At 35.2% G+C, this 14,815-nt stretch overlaps 1 protein-coding gene across 2 annotated transcripts in view; it reads left to right on the top strand.

Annotated features, from left to right (window-relative positions):
• The window catches only part of ALG5 (ALG5 dolichyl-phosphate beta-glucosyltransferase), a 42,362-nt gene that overhangs the window by 19,918 nt on the left and 7,629 nt on the right, over positions 1 to 14,815 (top strand). For both annotated transcript variants that reach the window (XM_030309300.2, XM_030309310.1), the window contains 2 exons: positions 6,668 to 6,727; positions 11,468 to 11,619. In XM_030309300.2, coding sequence (XP_030165160.1) covers positions 6,668 to 6,727; positions 11,468 to 11,619 — 212 coding nt within the window. The remainder of the gene's footprint in view (positions 1 to 6,667; positions 6,728 to 11,467; positions 11,620 to 14,815) is intronic.

Raw genomic sequence — 14,815 nt, 5'->3', positions numbered from 1 at the left:
CCCATTCATGCTCTCTCTCTTTCAAAATAAATAAAATTTAAAAAAAAAAATCAAGGAGTGCCTGGGTGGCTCAGTCGGTTCAGCATCTGACTTCAGCTCAGGTCATGATCTCATGGCCCGTGAGTTTGAGCCTGTGTCAGGCTCTGTGCTGACAGCCTGGAGCCTGAAGCCTGCTTCGGATTCTGTGTCTCCCTCTCTCTCTGCCCCTTTCCCACTCACACTGTGTCTCTTTCTCTCAAAAATAAATAAACATTGAAAAAAAATTTTTTTTTAATAATAATCGAAAGGTTTAAATAATTCACATCCATTGATCCAGTAATACATATCTCTTAACCCAGCTTTGAGAAACTTATCTTAAGGAAATAATTAAGAATGTGTATAAAAACAAGTTTTCAAGGATTTTTGCTTATTTTTTATTATAGCAGTGTTTTTTAAAGAGAAGGAAAACTTAGAAACAATTTTAAGTGTTCAATATTACTTTACACAGGTTAAATTCATTATAATAAAGGATGCTATTCATTGTATACAACTAGGTGAAAAAAATTTTTTTGAGACGGAGAGCATGAGCATGTGCCCAAGTGCGGGAGGGGCAAAAGGAGAGGGAAAAAGAGAGAATCTTCAGCAGGCTCCACGCTCAGTGCAGAGCCTGATGCGGACTCCATCTCAGGACCATGAGGTCATGACCTGAGATGAAATCAAGAGTCAGATACTTAACCCACTGAGCCACCCAGCCACCCCCAAAAAATAAATTTTAAACATCTGGATATATATAGATAGCTAGAGTTATATCTAGTTACCTACCTATGGAATTGTCTGTGGATAGTGGAATTATGGATAACTTTTCAAATTTTTATATTTCTTTAATTTTATTGTTTATTTTTAACAATGAAACTTTATTGCTTTTGAGGAAAATGGGTATAGGATTTTTTTAATTTTTTAATAAATACAAATTTTTCTAAACTCAGTACTTTGCTTTCTATGCTAAGTTTTCCATTTCTGCACATATTGGATGAATACGACTGATTTCATCATAAATTGTTTCAACTTCATTTCTATATATCTATCTCATTTGGAGTCACGTTTGCCTCATGGAGTACCTGTGCCAATTTCCATTTCCACTTCAGTAGGTTTCTTAATTTTGGGTTCAGAATTCAAATGCACCTAGGTTCAAATTCCATGTGACCTTGGACAAGTTAATCCATCCACCTCATTTTCCTCACCACTGACATATGGACAGTGAGCCTATGGACAGTGATGGTCAGTGGGCTTTGCACTGACATCTCAGAGCCTGCTTGGAATTCTCTCTCCCATTATCTCTGCCCCTTCTCCACTCCCTCCCTTTCTCTCTCTCTCTCTCTCTCTCTCTCTCTCTCTCTCTCTCTCTCAAAGAAATGAACATTTAATTTAAAAAAAGGAAGAAATCCTGAGGTGATGATTAAAATGTTTTAAAATGCATGTCAAGTGTTTATCATTATGTCCAGCACTCAATAACCATCATCTCTAATTATAAACGTTAGCCCTTATGCTTAATTCTCAGAGCTAATTCTAATGTTACTGTTTATAATTGTTAGTATAAGTTAGATCTACCTAGTTCTTCAATTCTATTCTTCTAGTCTATTCCTTTTCCCCAGTGAACTGTGAGAAAATACTTAAATGGAAAAGTATCAGAGTTCTGATTAAACATTTCTTTCTAGAAGACAATATGATACCAATTTACCACTTTTAAAAGCTAGCTGTAATATTTCAGTGACTGAAATATTCATTTTTTTCAATACTACAAGAAAATTAGTGATACTCTGAAAGAGGCATAAAAGAAAGAGACTCCATGTTTACATACATTGTCTAATATGAGCAGTTTTTAAAACAAGACTATCTTTTCCTGAAGAATAACTAACTGTTCTAAAAGCCGTTTAGATGAATTCCTTGCGATAGTGACATTAGTACCAGGGATTCAGTTCTCACACCAGAACTGAAGATAAACAAAATTCTCTTAAAAGCTTTTAGGAGATTTTAAATGAAAGCTTTTGGTTTTTATTTGTTTTTGTTTAATTAAATGGCATTTTAATGCTATTTAGTCTCTGAAAGGTGGGAGGAGGTCCGTTTGTTTTGTTTTTTCCTATTGCTTGGTAACATTACTGTTCTTTTTGGATTTAAAGTTGAAGTTTATTTGCCATATACTATTTGAACTTTTTATATAGGTCTTCTTTAAGAAAAGCATTCTCAGGTTACCCGGGTGGCTCAGTCAGTTGGGCATCCGGCTCTTGATTTTGGCTCAGGTCATGATCCCAGGGTTGTGAGATTGAGCCCTGTGTCAGCCCTGTGTCAGGCTCTGCACTAAGCACGGAGCCTGCTTAAGATTCTCTCTCTCGCTCGCTCTCTTTCTCTCTCTTCCTACCCCTCTCCCCTGCTCATGCTCTCTCTAAAACATACACACGTACATACATACGTAAGTAAAAATAAAATAAAGAAAAGCATTTCTCTCCCTTCCTGAGGAAAGTACCTCTGCCAGAAGAAGAAGGGAAGAAATTATTCCTACTACTAAATAGTAGGCAAAATATATAACAGATAATTTTCAAAAGAAAATATAGCCAGTAAAATTTCCCAAAGTTTACCTTTTCATTAAAAAGGAAATTAGGGGTGCCTGGGTGGCTCATTCAGTTAAGCATCTGATTATTGATATTGGCTCAGGGTGTGACTTTGCAGTTGTAAGATCGAGCTCTGCATTGAGCTTTGCACTGACATCTCAGAGCCTGCTTGGAAATCTCTCTCTCCCATTCTCTCTGCCCCTCCTCCACTCCCTCCCTTTCTCTCTCTCTCTCTCTCCCTCTCTCTCTCTCTCTCTCTCTCTCTCTCAAATAAATAAACATTTAATTTAAAAAAAGAAAAGGAAATTATATCACAAAGGGTTATATTTTTCCCTTTTAAAATTAGCAAATTTAAAATGAGAATAATTAGAACTGGCAAGGATTGGATGAGGTAATCAATATTATACCCATTTAGTGGGAATATAAAGAGCTTTTTGAAGAATAATTTGGCTCATATATATTTAAAACATTCATACTTTCAACTTAGTATTCTATTTGTATGACTTTTTCCAAAGAAGGAAATCCAAAATACAATTAGAGTTTTATATTCAAAGATGTTCTTTTGAGCCCCTTTCTGAAAACATGAAATTAGAAATAGTCAACACATACACAAACAGTGAAAGTATGGTAAATCTCTATGGTGAAATATAATATTGCCCTTGCCCTTGACATAAAAAAGAAAGATGGACATGCAACACTGCTATGATAAGTTCTTGAAAAGTAAACTTGAATCTTATCAAGCTTCTAACCCAAACAACCAGTTTACAGGGAACACTGGGAACAGAGGAACATGATAAATGTCACCAGTGTATACAATCAACAAAATCCAAAAACCTGGGTAAGTCTACAAGACAAGTTACATAGTTTCTTCAACAAATAAGTATAAGAAAAAAAAAGTAGGGGGAACCCACAGGTAAAAGAAATATCAGCCAATTTGTTGAGTGGGGTAGTGATGAGGGGCTGTAGAAGAAGCAAGGTTGGCCATGTATTGGGTTGTTTTTTTTTTTTTAGTTTTTTGTAATGTATTGATAATTATTGAACCACGTTGTGGGTACATGAGGGCTTCATTTTCCAATTCTCTCTACTTTTATGCAAAACAGTGAACTTGAACATAAGAAATTTTTGGATTATTTTAAATGGAAAAGAACATGACATATAGGTGAATTTCAGCTATGGTTTTAAATGCAGAGAAAAAAAGAATACAAAAAAATATATGAAATACTATCAGTGGCTGCTTTTAGGTAGTGAGATTATACATGACTTTTCTCTTTATAATAAAGTTTTACTATGTGTAAATTTACGTGCTTGACAAATTTTTTTTTCAATATGCACTTTTTTATTTTGTTTATTTTGGTGAATGGTTTAAAGGTCAAATGGTATAAGAAGAAAACAGTGAAAGGAGGCCCACGTTTCATTGCTCAGCTTAGTCACTTAGTTACTCTCAGAAGTAACCAGTATTATTTATTTCTTGCATATCCATCTGGAAGATGCTATAAGTAGTCTTTATTTAAAAATGCAGATTGTAACACTATTACTGTTCTGTTGTTTCCACTTAATGATGTACCTTGGAGACTGAGCCACATTTATATAGCAGAGTGCTTCCTCATGCTTGCACAATGTCATAACTAATGCCTTTGGATAGACCTACAGGATTGCTTTGCTGCTAGAAGCAATACTGAAATGATTAACCCTGAATGAAAGTCCTTTCCCACATATACAAGTTTATTTACAGGAAAATTCCTGGTGGTGGAATTGGTGGGTCAGATTATATGTATATTTGTAGTTTTGATCATTTGTCACATTGCTGCCTGTAGTGTGTAGGCACCATATAGTAAACACTGTTCGCCTTGCTCTTAAGTGTGATTGAGGATGTTTTCAATTGTTTAAGAGCAGTTTTTACTTCCTCTTTTATGAACAGTCTGTTCATAGACTTTGCCGCTTTTCCAACTGAGTTGGGTACTTTTATAATAGTTTGTAGGAGTACTTTAGCATTTTGGAAGTAATCCTTTTGTCTGTAATATAAATTACCAATATTTCCCCCAATATATTTGTCTTTTAATTTTGAAAATGCTTAGATTTTTGTTAAAATTTAAAAAAAGAATTAAGTTCATTTTAAGACGAGGGGAGGGGCAGAGAGAGAGGGAGAGAGAGAGAGAGAATCCCCAGTAGGCTCTGTGCTGTTAGCACAGAGCCCGACGCAGAGCTTGATCTCATAAACCATGAGATCATGGCCTGAGCTGAAATCAAGAGTCGGATGCTTAACCAACTGAGCCACCCAGGCACCCCTCTCTCTACACAGTTTTTAAAAAAAATTGTTGTCAAATTGATCTATCTTTTCTTCTAGATTTTGTGTACTTATGTTTTCCTTGAGGTCATTTTAAAAATTATTCCTGGGCCGCCTGGGTGACTCAGTCGGTTGAGTGTCCGACTTCAGCTCAGGTCATGATCTCACAGTTTGTGGGTTCAAGCCCCACATTGGGCTCTGTGCTGACAGTACAGAGCCTGGAGCCTGCTTCAGATTCTGTGTCTTCCTCTCTTTCTGTCCCTCCCCCAGTCATTCTATCTCAAAAATAAATAAACATTAAAAAAGTTTTTTTAATTATTCCTGATATTTTACACTTAAATCTTTGATGTATCCAAAATACATCCTACTTTTCAGTATGAGGCCCAGGTTCAACTTAATTTGGTTTCCAAGTGGCTACCCAGATGTCCCACAGCATTTATCAATTCAGTTTTTGCCCACTGCTTAGAAACATCATCTTTGTCATATTCTAAATATCCATATTTGTGTGGTGTGTGTGTTTCTGGCTTTTCCTTTCTGGTTCATGGACTTATCTATTCATTTTCTAGTACTGTAGTTTTAATTATTATAGCTTTATAATGTATATTAAATCCTCTAAGGCTAGTCATTCCTCATTCTTAGAATTTTCCTGGTTCTTTTGGTTCTTTATTTTTCAATATTAACTCTAAAAATTAGCTTGTCTGGTTCAATGGAAAATTATTTTGATATTTCTATCAGTATGGTACTAAATTTAAAGATTAATTTTAGGGAGAATTGATTTTTGATACTGTCAACACATGTTCTCATCCATGATCATGGTATGCCCTTCTATGTGTTGGATTCTTTTGTTTCCCTTGGTACCATATACATGTTTTCTTTATTTAGATATTGCTACGTTTTTGTAAAGTTTATTTCTAGATTTTCCTTTCTTGACTTTACAAATACTGTCTTCCATTATATTTTCTGATTATTGTTTGTACATATGAAGACTAAAGTATGATATATATTCATTTTGTTCCACTTTTTTAATTCCCTTAATGTTTGTAGTAGTTTTTACTATAGTAGTTGATAATCTTGGATTTTCCAGAAAGTAATGATTATATAGATATAATCATACCAGCTGCAGATACCCTTTTCTTTCTAATACCACTATTTTTCCCTCTAACTATGTTGATACAGTGTTTTTAATCAGAAAAATCATTTAAAAATATGAATTTTCAAGTTGTACATGCCCCTGATATTTAGCCCTGAATATTGGCCTCTTAGTAAGTATAATCAGGCTTCTTGAAGCTGTACATATTCTGAATACCTTAGTAAACCTTTGAAGATATTTAATGTGACTTTAAAAAAAAATCAGTGTCTAAAAAATGAGATACTTGGATTGAAAATAAATGTTTTTATTAATATTTATTTTTAAAAATTTTTGTTTACATTTTAATTAGTTAACATACAGTGCAATATTGGCTTAAGGAGTAGAATTCAATGATTCATCACTTACATACAATACCCAGTGCTCATCACAAGTGTCTTCCTTAGTACCCATCTAGCACATCTCCCACCACCTCCCTCCATCAACCCTCAGTTTGTTCTCTGTCATTAAGAGTCTCTTGTGGTTTGTTTCCCTGTCTCTTTTTTCCCCCCTTCCCATTTGTTCATCTGTTTTGTTTCTTAAATTCCACACGAGTGAAATCATATGGTATATGTCTTTCTCTTGACTTATTTCGCTTAGCGTAATACACATTTGATTATTGATATTCAAATATTCAAATACTGACAAATCATTTTACTGCTTTTTCCTCAGGACCAAATGGCTATTGCATGTGGATCTCGAGCTCACTTGGAAAAAGAATCAATTGCTCAGGTGAGGCTTTACTAACTGTCCTGGATCAGATTTTGTTTTTCTTTTTTTCATACTCATTAGCAAAAAGGAAGCTTTCATGTTTAATTTCATAAAAATGAATTTCTTTTCAAAGGGAAAGAAAATAATTTTTTACTGTGTGAAAGATTAACACATTTAGGAATTGATTATTTTTCTCAGTGAGTTTACAAAAAAGGATGTAAACTTCACTTTGACTTAGAATGCAAGCAGCTTATTTTTTTTTTTTCTTTTTAAGACACAGGAGTCCCCATTCAGTTCTGATATAAGGCAAACTTTTCTAAATGATACAGTTCTGAACCATTCAGCTTACCTTTAGTTTTTCTTTTAATGGCACATTTAAGTACATTTAAAGTTTGTTTTTTTCCTTTTTTTTTTTTTTAACTTTATTCCTCTTAGAAAGTACTATATCTTAAAATTTAACAAGTTGTGACTGCCCTCACTAAAGACCTTAAATTCTTCATTTTGTAATTTGTATTATTGGGCTACAAAAGTTGGAGTAACTTGGGAGGAAAAAATAATAAGGAATTTATTCTGTGCAATTTTAAATTCTTTTTTAATTTTTAAAATTATTTTAATTATTCACTTAAAAATGTGGGCCCAGTGTATCAAGCCCAGTAATTGTCCATTATATTCTTTATGGTTCATCTACTGGAGTCACCAAATAGATCAAGAATAAAGCAGTATTCTTCAACCCAAGGTCAAAATTATCTGGGGAGGTTTTTTTCTTTGGTTTTAAACATGTGTATTTCTAAGCCAATCCCAGGCACACTGAATAAGACTGTAGAAATGAACCAGGAATCTGCATTTTTAACAATTTCCCAGGCTACACTTACACCCAGAGTTTGAGAACCAGTGGAATAAAAGGTTAAACCTTTCCCTCCCTCAATGATTCTGAAATAAGACACAAAGAAATTTTTTTTTTTTCAAGATATACTGATGGCAGGGTCATAGAACCTCTTAAGAATTATGTTCAAGTATGGAAACCTAGACTCTTCCTAAGAAATAAATTATTTTAATATCTTCAGCATCTAATCCAGTGTTCCGTGTCTCTGTGGACACTCACTGGTTTTAAAAAAGGTAATCTGTTAACCATCGAGGTTATCATACTCCTAGAAATTTAAAATTGAAAGATTGCTTAGAGATTAGCTAGTCCAGCTTCATCAATTTACTGATGCACAGGGGATAAGAAGAGGAAGAGTATATGTCTAAGATGTTTACATTATTTATAATTTTATAATTATATAAATTTTATAATTTTATATAATTATAAAATAATAGAAACTATAGGGGTGCCTGGGTGGTTGAGTCAGTTGAGCATTTGATTCTTGATCTTCACTCAGGACATGATTCCAAGGTTGTGGGATCGAGTCCCATCTCAGGTTCCATGCTGAGTGTAGAACCTGCTTAGGATTCTCTCTCTCTCTCTCTCTCTCTCTCTCTCTCTCTCTCTCTGTCTCTCTGTCTCTCTCTCTTTCTCCCTCTGCCCTTCTCCACCTCTTTCTCTCTTTCCCTAAAATAGAAAAAATAAAAAATAAAACTTAATACTTGATATCTAAAAACAAAAAAGAAATGATAAAATGCTAAATTCCAACAATAGAAAATACAGATATTTTCCTGGATGAAATATGCAGCCAATAAAACAGATGATAATGCAGGCTATATAATAATATGAGAAAATATACAAAATATTAGGTTATATGAAGAAAAAAGAGTACAGTGTTATAAATACTGCATAATTGTTTATGTAAAAACTATCTGTATAAACAAAAACACTTAATGAGACCAGGCTGATATTAAATTAATGATTTTATGTTTACTTTTTTCCTTTTTAAAAAATGTAGAAAAGTAGAAAGGATAATGTATTTGGTGAAGGAAAAAAGATTTGGAAAAATAGGAAGCAAGAGAGTAATTAAGAAGCTAGTGAAGGCAAGAGAGAGTGTGTTCATATGCCCATATGTTCTGTGTAACAGTTATAACAGGGATGTTTATATTGTCTGGGTATTCTTGCATTTATTATTTTTAAAAGATTCAAAATAGAATCCATTGGTGTTTATTTGATGTCCTTAGAATTTCTTCGAAGAGTCTTGGCTTACATTTTGGGACTTCTTTGAACTTATTTTAAGATAATAAAAGTACCAGTCAGCTTTAAATTCCACCTGAATTCCTTATTTACATTTCATCAGCATTAGAGAGAATATTGTTAATAATGAAGTAGTGAATGTCTTTTTCCTTCATATTTTTAAATGTCTGTTTCAGAAGTTCGTATAATGTTACTCTACGACTGTTAGGTTTATGTAACTAAGTCCGTTGCATAATATATTTTTAGATGTCTTATAAATTGTAAGATATTTTGCAAAGTTAAAATAAAAATTAAAGGGAGATCCTTTTGTTTGTATGTTAGGAATCAAATAAGTTAAGTTCTTCATGTGAAGTCCATGTGTTTCTGTTTTTTTAAAAATAACCATTATCCTTAAACAAACAAAAATCTTCTATTAACATCCAAGCAAGAGTAGCCATGAGTATTTCCATTTGGTAACCAGTAAGTTCACCTAAATCACATAGAAGATCATTCAAGGAAAATAGTTTATAGGCATTATTATTATTTTTTTTTTTACCTTGTGATTTTAATTTTTCTATCTTTCAGTTTCTATTTGTTCCTTTTGTAAGCATAAGTGCTCTTTTGGAGGTTTAATCAGTCAACCAGTATTTATTGGAAATATTTTATGTGAAAGTCTCTGAGCAAGCTGTTATGAGATTACCCAAGTATTTTAAGATGAGGTTTCTGCCCTATCTGCTTAGAGAGGTAAGACCTGTTTACATCAGAACATAACTAATGATTCTAAGTGATAAGTGAGAAGTGATAGATCCTTCCAAAAAGTTTGTTTTACAGTTGACAAACATTTTGCAAAACTGCTCCAAAGTGGTAACTGATTCATATTTCCATTAGTGGAATAATCCCATTGCTCCACATCCTAACAAAAGATTTAATGCTATGATTCCTTTTAACGTTTGCCAGTTGGATGGGTATAACACGGTATCACGCTATGGTTAAAATTTGGTTTTATTGGTTGCTGATGAGAATGACCATTGTTTTATATGTTCAAAGGGCTCTCTTGTGTCCTTTTCTGTGAGCTGCTCTTATGCTTTTTCCAATTTGCTTTAGTACTCTTTTCACTTTTTATTTCTAGAGAGTTCTAAAATTTTATCTAATGTAGAAAGAATGGAGACTAATCATTTTCAGTTATTTGCACAGCAGCTATTTTGTTCCACTGTGTTATTTCACTTTTTTTTCCTTTGTGATGTGAAATATAATAAAAACACAGAGAAGTACGTACACACACACACACACACACACACACTTAAAAAAATGTTTCACATACCTTATAGATAAGTGTTTTATTCTTTTTCCCTTCCTGCCCTGTTTAATACACAAATGAAACTGCAGTTAGGATGTAAAGTGAGCTCCCAAGCTTTCTTCCTTTATTAAAAACATTTATTGAGTTCCTGTTACTGTCTGTGCCAAACACTTGGCTAAAGGCTTTAATCTTATCTCATTTAATCTTTACAGTAACTGTGTGAGGTGGGCATTTTCGTTCCCATTTGATAAAAGAGGAAAGTGGGATAGAGAGTTGAAGTAATGTGCTCAAGGCCACCCTAATCATTAATGTAGCCAGGATTCAAATAATCAGTCTGCTCAGGTCACTGGCTTTCTGTACTTTGTTGTGTTATCACTGGTGCGTCATAGTTCTGTTTGATAATAATAGAAAAAGCCACGTAAATGAAGAATGACACTACAGATTACAGTTATAAAAAGCAAAAGCCAAAAGGAGGAAGGGAAACACTAAATAGTATGAAATATTAAATGTTCTACATAGATTCTTAGTAGGTTGCTAGTGTAGCATTATGATACACATATGATATCGTGTATCATTCCATGGATCTATTACATTTGAGAAAACTTTTAATCTTAAACATGAAAGTCTTGAATATGATAATTAATGACCTATTTATCTTATGTTTTAACGTTTGCAATGTTTAATGTATAATGGAATATTATGTTGTGTTACTATTATTAATAAAAGTAATTACTAATAATAGTGAATATTCAGATAGGATTACAGACCACTTAGGTTTGATATCCAAAGCATTAAAAAACTTAATTGTTAAAAGTATATTTATCAGATGTCTGCCATACCTAATTGAAGAGACTGTTGTTTCAGACTCCTTAGTCTGTGACTTTTTGACAGATACTCTGCTGTACTTTTTCTATCAGTATTCTCATTAACTAAGCACAGAACTTTAGGTTGAAACCATAGTGTTTTGTTTTTCCAAGAATCTCCAGTAACTGTCACCTTTTTTGAAACTGAAATCTATTTGGGGCAAACAGGCACAAAATCTATAGATGAACCAGATGCTGGTTCATCAGCCCAAAACTGCTGTGGTGTACTTCTGGTAGAGTAAAGCCCTGACCCCTCACAGGTACTGTGATTCTTCTTGTCTGATTCTTCTCGAACCTGTGGGAAATGAATAACTGCTCCCATGGTACCACTCCCCTGCTCTAATATAATATACTTTGCCAGTGAAGCCAACAGAACAATGGTGTTCATATGTAAGATCTACCCAGTCAATTAAATATTAAAATGCAGTTGTCTACAGCCAGGTGTTTTCAATTGTCCTCTACAGATTAATGGAAAAGTCATTTATATTTTGTCTTTGTTTCAGCGTTCTTACTTCCGTACTCTGCTCATGTATGGGTTCCACTTTCTGGTGTGGTTCCTTTGTGTCAAAGGGATCAGAGACACACAGTGTGGCTTCAAACTATTAACTCGAGAAGCAGCTTCACGGACGTTTTCATCTCTGCACATCGAACGATGGTAAGTTCCCAGCAGATGTCCTGGGCGTGTCTTACACAGCAGTTGTTCCAGGCAACGAGAAACAGCCCTATATTCTCAGAGTGAACACTGAAGTTTAAACAAAATTGACAATGTATGTAAAGTTAATCTGTGCCTTTATTCTTTTACTGAGTTGGATCTAATTTTCAAAATCTCAAACCAAACATATGGTATAAAGTTAATTTTTTCACCTCATTGGTGGATGGTACAAATTGAAAAGCCTTAAAAACATCCTGTTTCTTTAGGCTTCCTTCTTTTCCTTTGAAGAAAAAAAAAAAAGCTCAGAAATAGCAAAGTGAAAGAGGGTACCCGTTTTCTTTTTGTTCTTTCCTTTTCACTAGTAAGTTCCTTCTCCGGCATATGACAAACCAGTCTTTGGACCTCTGCATCCCCTTCTACCTTCTGTGGTTTGTTTGTTTGTTTTGTTTTTAAATTTTAACGTTTGTTCATTTTTGAGAGCAGAGAGAGACAGAGTGCAAGCAGGGATGGGGCAGAGAGAGAGGGAGACACAGAATCTGAAGCAGGCTCCAGGCTCTGAGCTGTCAGCTGATGCGGGGCTTGAACTCATGGACCGTGAGATCATGACCTGAGCCAAAGTTGGACGCTTAACCGACTGAGCCACCCAGGAACCCCTAAACAAAATTTTTTTTAATGGTTATTTATTTTTGAGAGAGGGAGAGAGACAGAGTGTGAGTGGGGAGGGGCAGAGAGAGAGAGGGAGACACAGAATTGAAGCAGGATCCAGGCTCTGAGCTGTCAGCACAGAGCCCAATGAGGGGCTCAAACTCACGAACTGTGAGATCATGACCTGAGCTGAAGTCAGACGCTTACCTGACTGAGCCACCCAGGCGCCCCCCCACCCCGTCTCCACCTTCTACCTTCTTAAAAACTTCATCCTGTTCATTTATTTTGTCTTGTCTTTTCTCCTTAACCACATCTTTTACACAGGTTTTTAAAACAAGTTTAAATTTCCCTTGCCATTTAAAAATCAAAAAACAAAAAACAGCCTCTCTCTATTGATAGCCCCCCTCAGTACCTCTCCAGCTCCAGCCCTTTTTCCCTTCACAGCCAGCTTTTCTTGAAAGAGCACTCTATGTTCACTGTCCCTGTTTTCTCACTTCCCACTCATGCCTTACGCCACCTCAGTGTGGATTTTTTCCCCCGCCCCTCCATCTAAGCATCTCGTTACCTCCTGTCATGAAACCCAGTGGTCATGTTTGATATGACCACTTACTGTCTTAATTAACCCATCAGCAGTGCTCCATACTTCTGAGCTCACTCTCCGGACATATCCCAGTCCCCTGGCCTGTCTTCATCCCAGACCTCTCCTCAGCTCTCTGCCGGTTTAGTGAGTAACACTGACACATGGAAGCTTAAAACCTTGCAGTCAGCTCTGACATTCCCACAGGTCCTCCACATGTCCAGTTCATGGCCCAGACCTGTTACTTTTGGCTTTTATGTCCCTTTGTTTCTCTTTGTCTTTCCCCCCACCATCCAAGACACCATCATGTCCTACGCTGTAGCCCAAGGAGTCAGTCTTTTCAAAATTAGAAGTAATCAATCAAATGCACCTTTTTTGTTTAAAATCCTTCAGTAGCTTCCCAGTGCCTTCCCATGGCCTTGAGAGGTGCTGCGTAATCTACCCACCCATGTCTCTACATAGGGACCCTTCCCTTTTCAACTTCTCCTCCTTCAGCTCTTCCATAGGGCAACGAACTTTTACTCTCCAAATCAGATCACATGCCCCTAATCGTACGATGTTGCTGTACCATAAGCCCTTCTTCACAGCACCCATCACATCATTAGGTTTTTGTTTTTATTTGCATAATGTTTCTTTGTCTCTATTAAAACATAAGCTCCAAAAGGGCAAGAATCCCATCTGATTTTGTTTGCTAATACATCCATCCCCCTATCTAATAGAGTGTCTGGCACATTATAGCTGCTCCTAAATATTGTTGAAAGAATTAATACTTAGTGTTACTCATGGGTTCTATATGAATTGTGTTCATGGTGGGAATCTACATAATTATTCCAGTAGATTCCATTTTTGTAGTTTCTGTAACTTTTGTGCATCTATTTGCAAAGATATGTTATCTCCCTATAAATAGATATCATATAAACACCCCATAACTTTAAAAAACTATAATTTCAGGATTAAAATTATCAAACATGGTTTTTAATATCTATCCTAAATTTAAAAAAAAATTTTTTTTTAATGTTTATTTTTGAGAGAGTGAGCAAGCATGAGTGAGGGAGGGGCAGAGAAAGACAAAGACAGAATCTAAAGCAGGCTATCAGCACAGACAGAGCCCAACAAGGGGCTTGAACTTAGGAGCCTTGAGATCATAACCTGAGCCAAAGTCAGACACTTAACAGACTGAGCCACCCAGGCACCCCTAAATTGTTTAAGTAATGTATATTTGATCTTCAGATTCAGATACATGTTTCTGTTATGTTGAAAAATAAAATATATTGATAGTTAATGGACTTCAAAATCAGTGAATCTAATTTAAGAAGCCATTCTAGAAGTAAAGCCCTCCCTCTGGATATAGTTTTCAGTCAACTGTTGGGTTCAGAACTAGGGTCAAAAAGCTAGGTTCTTTGTAGTTTGAAAGGAAGTTGGGAACTAAGGGTTGAGGACGTTAGGGTTAGGGTTGATAATTAAGTTAGGGTTGATAACTTAAAAATCATGAAGTTTCTCTTGTCATAATTGTTCTGGCAATATAATGTCTGTTCTGTAATATAATGTCCAATATATAATATAATGTGAGACATATATGTAATTCTAAATATTCTAGTAGCCACACTAAAAAAGTAACAAGAAACAGATGAAATTTATTTTTTTAATGTTTGTTTAGTTTTAAGAGAGAGTATAATCAGGGGAGGGGCAGAGAGTGGGGGCTGACAGAGGATCCAAAGCCGGACCCTTGCTGACAGCAGAGAGCCCAGCGTGCGGCTGGAACTCATGAACCGTGACATCATGACCTATGACCTGAGCCTAAGTTGGATGCTTAACCAACTGAGCCACCCAGGAGCCCCAAAATGTATTTTAATAGTGTACTTTAACACTGTATAAAAATGTCATCGTCTCGGCATGCACTCAGTATGAAAAAATATTCAGATATTTTACACATTTTTCTGTGTACCATGTCTTCCAACTATAGTACATCTCACTTCA

Source organism: Lynx canadensis, chromosome A1 (genome assembly GCF_007474595.2).
Source record: "Lynx canadensis isolate LIC74 chromosome A1, mLynCan4.pri.v2, whole genome shotgun sequence".
Taxonomy (NCBI): domain Eukaryota; kingdom Metazoa; phylum Chordata; class Mammalia; order Carnivora; family Felidae; genus Lynx; species Lynx canadensis.
The sequence above is the reverse complement of the archived record's forward strand: the minus strand, read 5'-3'. Positions and strand labels throughout refer to the sequence as shown.